This window comes from Alosa pseudoharengus, unplaced genomic scaffold, assembly GCF_046254945.1.
Source record: "Alosa pseudoharengus isolate Yale_2024_CS ecotype anadromous, Long Island Sound unplaced genomic scaffold, YU_APseudo_1.1 YU_APseudo_1.1_scf_1, whole genome shotgun sequence".
Lineage (NCBI taxonomy): Eukaryota > Metazoa > Chordata > Actinopteri > Clupeiformes > Clupeidae > Alosa > Alosa pseudoharengus.
The window spans coordinates 45,661,663-45,671,662 of NW_027468564.1; the positions used below are offsets into that span (position 1 = coordinate 45,661,663).

The window sequence follows — 10,000 nt, forward strand, 5'->3', positions numbered from 1 at the left end:
ATGGGGAGAACAAAGTTCAAGGCACCGCTGAACCAAGTGAACCTGAGACGGAGTGCCCAGTTTCCATCTGGGTCATTCACCAGCAGCGTCTTTGCCCACATCTCCACAAAAGGGGAGAAAGCACACATTACAAAAGTTCACACAGGACTCGACCGGAGGGGTTGGAATTTGGTCTGGGCTGAGTGGAAAACAGCATTTAACTGTCACTTGACTTGACACTAACTCTCCAGTCATGCAAGTCAAAGCTAAACTGTTTCACAGAAACGTTGGGATCTTTCACACAAAACTTCTTTATGTATATATATATATATATATATATATATATATTCACAATCTTGTCAATAGCGTATATATATATATATATATATATATACGCTATTGACAAGATTGTTTAGCAGAAACTGAACACACTTTCTCACACTCACTTGCTCATTTCTCCTGACGTTTGTGCTGAGTGTACTCTTTCATAACTAACAAGAGGTCTGGTCTGTTTCTCGACTGTCTTTTGCAGTTTCGCCTGCCCCCCTCTACCCCCACACGTTTTTCTCTCTCTCTCTCTCCCTCTCTCTCTCTCTCTCTCTCTCTCTCTCTCTCTGCATGCTTTGTTGTTGAGCTCAGCTAATGTAAAAGCTCCATCACTTCTGTAAGGCTGTGGTGGAGATGTGCAAGCATTCTCCAAGCGCAAGACAACTGTCTGGCCCAAGGCCGGGCACCCTCCTGGGGGGGCCAGGAAGACGCTGGTCTGGGCGGGCCGCCTCCTGGCCAAAGCTGCCCTCCAGGTGGAGCCAAGAACCAGTGTGGAGATTGGAAAAGGGGAGGGGGGTGGGGGGGGTGAGAGAAAGTGTGTGTGTGTGTGTGTGTGTGTGGGGGGGGGGTCGGGACGAAGGAGGAAAGGAGAAGAAAAAATGAAGAAAAAGGGGGGCTGTTGAGGACAAAGAATGGGGGAGGAAAAAAGACATGGAAAACATTTGGAGAGAGAGAGAGAGAGAGAGAGAGAGAGAGGGAGGGAGAGAGAGAGAGAGAGATGGTGTCCCTGCTGCTAAGGGTGCTGTGTGTACACAGCATTTAGTGTCTGTAATGCTGCAATTCAACTAACAACTTTGGTCTTTGCATGTGAAGAAACAGCCATGTGAAACAGCCATGTGAAACAGCCATGTGAAACAGCCATGTGAAACAGCCAAAAGTGAATAAGCACAGACTCCGTTTCTTTGTGTGTGTGAGTAGCGTGAGGCAGTATGACAAAAACAGTGATGTATTCTGGCACATAATTTTTCTGTCAACAATGTCAAGCAAGCATACTTCAAATGGAGAGGTCACTACCCCAAACACGCATACACACACACACATGCACGCACGCACGCACAGGAGCACACACATACTGTACACACACACAGACACACACACACACACACACACACACACACACACACACACACACACAAAGCGTTTCGAAGTGAAGTGAAGTGAAGTGAAGGGCACTCACCGCTCTCGCTCTTCTCGATCACCTCCACGAGCTCGCCAGCCTGCAGGCTGATCTCGGAGTTCTCCTGCCGCTCGTAGCTGGCCACGGCCACGTACTGCTCCAGCACCATGGGATCTCCGCTCTCCAGCCCTGCCGACACCGCCGACGAGGAGCCAGCCGAGGTGGACGCAGCCGAGGAGGAGGAGGAGGAGGAGGAAGAGGAGGAGGAGGAGGAAGGGAAGAAACATGCCGTCAGCCAGCTGCCTGCCACCGCCCCCCGTGCGCGTCCCCCACCACCACCACCACCGCCGCCCGTCCCGCAACCACGGCCGTGACCGCGAGCACCCCCGCCACCGATGGTGCCGCCACCACCACCGCTGCCGCGTGGCCCGTAAGTCGCCATGGCGTCGGCGTCCCTGTTGCCGCCGGCGCCGCCGTCACCTCGGTCGCCCGTGCGTTTCCCTCCCGCCCGCTGGAGATCGGCAGCCAATCACAGGTCAAGCTGGGTTCCTCGCTGCATAGTAATCCCAAGCGTTTGGCCATACGGCTCTCGGACGCCACTGGCCTCAGTGCCCCCGGGCAGAGTGGCATTTGAAGGGGGGAAGAGAGGAGAAAAAGAGGAGCATGGAAGAGAAGGGTTGGGGGGGGGGGGAGCGTTTCTTTGTTTATTTTGAAAAGGTCCCTTTCGGAGAGGCCACGATGTCGTCCGGCACGGAGGAATTCCGTTGACGGGCCTCCATGGTACACGTTAGCCAGCCACGACGGCGGGAATACGGGGGGAAAAAAAAAGAAAAAAAAAAGAAAAAAACATCGGCGCCGAACACGAGACAGAGACGAAAGCGCTAGCGTGGATGGAGTGAGTGAGTGACTGAACGAGGGGAGCGAGGGGAGAAAATGCACCAGAGACACAGCTAGCGACAGAGAGAGAGAGACAGAGAGAGAGACAGAGAGAGAGTTGCAGATAGAGTGAGAGAGGGAAGGAGAGCGACAGCGACAGAGAGAGAGAGAGAAAGAGAGAGAGAGAGAGAGAGAGAGGGATAGAAGGGTAGGAGCGAGGAGCTGTTGCTTCTACTAGAGGTATGGGGATGTGATTCGGGAGTGGAGCGTAGGAGAAGTTTCCCCTGGAAAATAAACACTGATTCTGTGGCAGGCCTCCCTTCTCTTCTCTCCTCCTCTCTCTCTCTCTCTCTCTCACTCTTTCCCCTCCTCTTCTCTCGCCCTGGGGAGGCAGCCGTTGGCCAGGAGTGGGGAGTGGGGAGAGGAGGAGGGGTCAGAGGGAAAGAGGAGGAGGGGATAGGGGGGGTCTTGAACACGCCTATCATACGAGACTCCACTCCAGGCCTTAAATAGAAACATATGAGTGGGCCGAAGCAGAGGGAAGAGGGAGAGAGAGAGAGAGAGAAAGAGAGAGAGGAAGAGAGAGAGATATGTGGGGAGGCAGGGCCTATGTTTATGTGAAACACAAGAAAGCATTTTGCTGCACTTTTCCCTCTCCCTCTCTTTCTCTCTCTACCCCCCTCTCTCTTTCTCTCCCTCGCTCTGGTTTAACCTTTTCACCGCCAGCCGTGACTTCATTTTTGGGAGTTCAGCGACTGTATGCTAGCTTGCTTGGTGACGTCAGTGCCGTGACTCAGTTACTGGTGGTTTTGAACTATTTCACATGCCAGAATGGGATTTGTGACAATGGATGTGTACTTAATGTGCGTGGCTATGGCTTTCTATTTAGTTCCTAATGTGCGTGGCTATGGCTTTCTATTTAGTTCCTGGAGAGATAGAAACAGATGTTGAGGAACTGTCAGCCCCCCCGCAATGCTTTTGTGGAAAGAAAATATTGCAAAGTAGCAAAACACAAGTGGGAGGCCCAGACGACCATCAACACGGACATATATTTATGGTTTTTGAGCTTATGTTTTATGGTTTTCTCCGGGAGACCGCACCACACCACCACCAGAAGTGTCTCTTCTGCAGCCCTATGGGAAATGGTGTGGCTGGCTGAGATTCTGTGTTTGTCTGGGCACAGAGTCGGCTGTTGTGGAGAGGGAGCGGAATGCAAACCTGGAAACGCACTGTGTTAGTTCCTGACCTGTGGAAAAGATGTCGCTCCAGACAGGCCATAAATAAAGCGGGACCGGCCAAGACAGTCCTTGGTGCCCCAGACGTGGAGGAGTCGAAGAGCAGTCAAACGCAGGTTCAACGAGCAGCCCTTGTGGAGCTAGCGGCTAATCTGGCTAACATGCTTCACAGCTAGCACGAAGCTTAAATGAACGCTAACATAATAAAAGCAATAGATGGATGTGAATATATAAAAAAACATATTCACAAAGCTAGCAGACATAATAGAACTTAGATTGCGCTAGACTGGTTCAAAAGATGATCTTTCTCATCTTTCACAAGGATTCTATTTTGCAGATTCAATTGGGGGACCTAAAGTGTGTCTGTGTCTAGTGTTTAGCTGTGTTTGCTACAGTTTCCCTGGAGTCTCATTAGCAATCTGATAAGCAAATCACCATCACCCAGGCGGTAACAATCAGTATATAATTATCTAATTGTGAGTCATATAATAATCTCACAGGACATAACAGCAAATATCATTAAAAATTAGAACCCCCGTCAATCAGACAACACTCTGTATTATGCTAAGGCACTAAGCCTGCGCTATAGCAAGGTAATTCCACAAGAGCGGCCACTGTGCCATTAGCATGTCTGTCATTAGCATTTCAGCTAAGCCTCGACAGGCTCTCTCTTCCTTGACAGTGTCTCTCCCTAATCCTTCACTAACATTTAAGATCTCACCATCGCACCGTCTGTCTTTAAATGACGGATTAGCTTAAATCCTCTCCGCCCGCAAGATGTGTAGTGTACTCAGAAGTGGATGTAATGTACTGAACGCACAATCAGGACTGAGTGGACCCAGTCTGTGCAGACAGACAGGGGGAGTTGAGCGAAGACCGGGTGGGGGGGGAGCCTCTCGTGTCTCTAACAACTGACATGCCATCCTGTTTGTGTGTCCTGTAGGGCAGGAAATGCTTTCACACATGAGAGCAAAACAAACATAAAACAGGACCAAACACCTTGTGCCCAGTCCTCTGCCCTTACGGCTCGTTGGAGTTGATTTGCATTCTTTGTCTTCCTTGCTTTGATGTTTCTTTCAGTCTTCCTGTTACTCGATGTTTACCTTTTTCTTTCTTTCTTTCCTTCTTTCTTTCTTTCATACTCTCTCTGTCTTGTTTGTTTCTTTCTTTTTTTGTTCCTCCATTTCCTACCTTCTTTTTCAACGCCTTTTTCAATGTCCTTCAAAGGCTGTATCTTAATCTCTCTACCCCTCTCTAACTCCATTCTTCTCTCTTTTCCCCTCTCTTCATCTTTCTGTCTCTGCTTCCCTCTTCTTTCTTTCCCTGAGATGCTGCACCAATTACGCTGAGAGCAGTGGAGGGCGCATGAGTTAAATGCTCTCCAGATGTAGCGAGGGGGTCTTCAGTCTGCGCCGGCACTCAACATGTGTTCGCCTCAGCTGGCCGAGGACATTCCTCTTTCATTTGCTTCTTTCTCTCTCTCTACCTGTATCTCTCTCTCTAGCTGCATCTCTCTCTCTACCTGTATCTCTCTCTACCTGTTTCTCTCTCTCTACCTGTATCTCTCTCTCTAGCTGCATCTCTCTCTCTACCTGTATCTCTCTCTCTAGCTGTATCTCTCTCTCTACCTGTATCTCTCTCTCTCTCTAGCTGTATTTCTCTCTCTAGCTGTATTTCTCTCTCTACCTGTATCTCTCTCTACCTGTATCTCTCTCTCTAGCTGCATCTCTCTCTCTACCTGTATCTCTCTCTCTAGCTGTATCTCTCTCTCTACCTGTATCTCTCTCTCTCTCTAGCTGTATTTCTCTCTCTACCTGTATCTCTCTCTCTACCTGTATCTCTCTCTACCTGTATCTCTCTCTCTAGCTGTATCTCTCTCTCTACCTGTATCTCTCTCTAGCTGTATTTCTCTCTCTACCTGTATCTCTCTCTCTACCTGTATCTCTCTCTACCTGTATCTCTCTCTCTACCTGTATCTCTCTCTCTAGCTGCATCTCTCTCTCTACCTGTATCTCTCTCTCTACCTGCAGGGATTAAAGTGAAAAAAAAATATTTGACTGAACTTTTTTCAGGCCATAAGTCATACGTTGTTCATATCTACCTATAGAGATAGCACCCCTTTTGCGGTCGCGACCTATTGGTTTTTAATGTACAAAAAGATGCAAACAGCAAAGTAAAGGGAGTATTCGCCTTATTCACAAAGCGGCCATTGTTTCAACCAAAACGAGGCTACAGGGTACACTTACTATATAATTAATGCCACCTACAGGTAAATGCATATAACATAACAATCCTATGATTTGTGTACCCTGTAGCCTTGTTTTAGCGGCCAATGGCCGCCATGTGAATAAGGCGAATTGCGAGTGTTCTTGATTGAGATTGAGTTTTCCTGATGAACAAAACGATATTTCAGTACCATCCCTGACCATTGCTGACTAGCCATTGCTGTTCTTTTCTACTGCAGCAATATTGTAGAAAGGCTTTAACTTACACTCTTATTTAATTACTTCAGGCCAAAAGTGTTTAAAGGGGAGAATTTTTTTCTTATTAATATGCAATTCAACACCAAGTAAAATCTACAAAATCAAGTTTGCAAGACTATTTCCTCATCAAAGTAAACAAATCAGAACATTCGAGATATTGTTGCCTCATCCGCATAAAAAGGTGCCATGTGTAATGTCCGCCAAAAAATCAATTCTTACTCCACATTCCATAAAAGATGGGGGCAGTATACCTCCGAAAATAAGTTGGTCTATCCTAGAGTAACAACCAAGAAACGTGTATTGCAGTTTGGCTGGCGGTTATGTTGCCCTTATACCGCCTCCCATGGCCGAAACTGGTATTATGACACCTGTCGGGCTGTGGCTAGTAATTTAGCATGCTAATTCAGGTTGATATCTCTGCAGCACTATACCTTGTCATTTTTTTAATGACATCATCACCCTTATTTCTTCTCATTCTTTTGATGCGTGTATCTCATTTTTGGGATATTTTTACCTCAATTCTTACACATGGCACCTTTAATGAAAACATGGTAGTTTTGAGTTTTACAGACAACTCAGTTTTCCAATGAGCAGCAATACTGTGTGTGCTCATGCAGGAGGTCTGCACATTTGATAACGGTAATCTGGAGAGGGCGCTTTTGTCTTCAGCAACAGGTCGTATAAAGTTGACAAGAGGTTGCGATATGCCGGGGCGGAGCCAGAGGGGTGGCTCCGGGTGGCACAGGCCACCCTTGAGATTCGATTGGCCACCCCAGGTGCCACCCCAAATCCTAGTCTACGATTGGCCGTTAACATGGTCTAAGGCGGGACCTTTCTTGGTGCACTTGCAGCAGTTTGAAGTGTCAGACATCAGAAATGTAAGTGGCAAACACGCTTGCTTTTATTGGCCTGCGGCACAATTGAACTGCGGACCGAAAGGTTTCCCCGATCAGGAAACACTCCTTAATTCGCAACTTTGTGTAGGCTTAACAGAGGTAGCCTAAATATCGTGCCTATGGCGATGACAGCTTTAAAAAAACAACAACATTTATTTCACTTGTCTCGCTGGATTATAGGCAGAATGTGGGCTGTTGCGCAAATAGATGAATGAGGGTCAGGAGATTCCGTTAACAAAAACCTAAAGTTTTGCTAACATTTTCTCCATTATTATCGGAAAATATGTCTCCATGCAGGACAGGGCTGGTTCTAACCTAGGCTAGGCTACTATATTTGGGTGGGCTGGTAGAAATTTTGGGTGGGCAACATAGCAAAGCTGTCAAATTGGATCAAAACTAACATAAACACAAAACAAACACAAAACAATCAGTACTACCTTGAGTTGCTGCAGCCAACAGCCAGGGATAGGCAGTATGTCTGATACATATTAAAATACAAAATAGTATGTAGTCATTTTTATTTTATTTAGTTGGAAAAAAATGGCATCATATTTTGTATCAAAATACTTTATAGGTTTGTAGTTTAAAAATACTGCCAAATACTTTTGGTAAAACCAATAACCTACTTTTGGTGATGTGATTATAAAAGTGCAAAACAATGAATGCAGCACTGGTGCTGACTTGTAATTTGCCCAGAGTTGTTGTGATCAGAATATTGAGATTCAGGCAGATAAGTAACATGTAACAAGGTTGCTCACACACACAATACACTCCCTCAAACCAACCTCAAGTTTCTTGAGAACTTTAGTCATCCAATTCGAACACATGGAACCGGTTATGTTGCACCATTGTGCAATGTGCACAATGTTTGCTCACATCCACAATACACTCCTTCATACCAACCTCAAGTTTCTTGAGAACTTTAAAGTTGTCTATCTGTGCGTCACAAACACGACTGACCCCCCTACTCAACAGTTCGCGATGATGACAGATATTTTTTTTTTTTTTATGCTAACACGCTCAGTCAAAACCGTCCGTCGCAAATTGTGAAACACATTGTTGGACATGTCATAACAGACGGGATAATAAATTGCATAGGCTACGGTTTATATTGCGTCTTTACACATGTTAAGCCCTCCTTACACTGACAGACTTTGGAAAGATTTGCAAAGATTTTGAAAAGATTTTTGAAAGACTCCTACAGTCTCAGACCCTCTCACATCTAAAGACAAGTAGAGTTTTAAGTCACTGACTATGATTTTGCAATCAGACTGCAACTAGATTCCTTTAAATTATTACCCATCGTGCAATAGATAAACAGGAACCGAAATAATAGCCTACTGAACTCAAAGTCGTATTTTCGTGTTTCTGCAGCATTGTTTCATGCGTGACATCCCTAAGGGACTGTACGATATTTAGCGGGGGGGAGGGGGGGTCGCCAGAAAAATGTTCTGCCTGGCCCTCCCCCCGGTCAATTTTTTTTCCCCAGGGGCCTCCCCCCGGCTCAAACAAATTCTCCTAGGCCCTCCCCCCTACGTGAATCAAATAAAACTGAAAAATTACGTTTACAAGGTTAAAACGGCCAGCAAATGTCATAAGCACACATACACACACGGGGCTACAAACCAGTGTTGCGCGGGTTTGGTCACAAGCGGCCCGCGGTCGCCCGATATTTTAATCAACCCGACCGCAACTCGGACCGCGAATATTAATTAGGACAAAATTATACCCGACCCGCGATCCGACCCGATTATTTACGAAATGTGTGCTTTTGGTTATAGCCTGCATGCAATAGTCCATTTCTGTAAAACAAACTAATTTATTTGCGAAACTTTATGCAGTAGAACTACACAGGCATGCAGGACATAATGTTTGCGCAGGAGAGAGAATGAGAATAAGAGCGCAAGCACGCACGCAACCACCAAGGATTAGAACACTAGGATAAGATTTGGCCATGGACATACTTCTTTCGAAAATAGAAATGGGGAGGCAAGGTAGGCAAGAGAGATACATTGCTGGTCAAAACGTTAGCGTAAGAACTGGTTTAAAATGCTGAATGAAGCACAAAGCTTTACTAAAGCACATCCACTGTTTAAAGTCACAAACACAACGAACTAAGGTAGGCTAACTTTTATGCATGCGTGAACCTATACATACCGGTAGATATGGCTGTGTAGTCTGTGCCATAAGATTTATTCCTGCAGGCTGCCCGTTTCGGCTGTCATACTTTTAAATGGCTTCGCAAGAAGTAGGCCTACATAGACCATAACTTGTACTACTGTCATCTTCTTTAAGAACTTTTCCCAATATTTCCCATAGCCTATATCGCTTTTCCTGAAGGGGTGTCTTTATTATTTTAACTCGCGTCTTCAGCTTCTTTACTGTTGACTTACTGTATTGATGCTTTACTGTATTGATGCTAGCCTTCTCGTGATATTTTAAGTAGGCCTATTTGTAGAAAATATATATTTAATTAATTTTAACTGATCCGCCCGCAAATGACCCGAATATCATTAAAATATTTGGTGTATGACTCATAACCGCGGGTGACCTGCAAGCTTACTAGGGGAGTTGTGGGAGATTCAGGGACTCGCCTCGAGACTTTTGGGACTCGCCCACTCTGTCAAAGAGACGTGAATCATGTTTTGGCCTACAAACCTTTTAAAATATCGAAAACGGATCATTGATCAGGGGAAAAAAATATCATGGATCAGGAAAAAATAATTTTCCTCGGCCCTCCCCCCAGGCCAAAAAATGTCTCATGGGCCTTCCCCTAAGGCTTAAAAAATTCTCTTAGGCCCTCCCCCCCCCCGTAAATATCGTACAGTCCCTAACCGATATAGAGTTGTTCTGTCACATGGAAGAGCCGACTAAATATGTATAAGAAATTACAAATATTATAAGAATAACAAATAATCATATAGGCTACTGCTGTCGCCTACTTTGCCCCTTCCTGTTTGGTGTTGGAGACAGAGAGGTCACTATTTGCATGAGCCACGACTAGAAAGACTTTCGATAATATCGTCGTAACGGCAAAACTAGAAAAGGACTGACTCCGACTGACTTAAAACCGCTAAGATTGGCACC

The 10,000-nt window shown here is 45.9% G+C and overlaps 1 protein-coding gene across 3 annotated transcripts in view; it reads right to left on the reverse strand.

The window, feature by feature from the left end:
- The window catches only part of sh3pxd2aa (SH3 and PX domains 2Aa), a 116,221-nt gene that overhangs the window by 32,027 nt on the left and 74,194 nt on the right, over positions 1-10,000 (reverse strand). For all 3 annotated transcript variants that reach the window (XM_076289961.1, XM_076289962.1, XM_076289960.1), the window contains one exon: positions 1,484-1,612. In XM_076289961.1, coding sequence (XP_076146076.1) covers positions 1,484-1,612 — 129 coding nt within the window. The remainder of the gene's footprint in view (positions 1-1,483; positions 1,613-10,000) is intronic.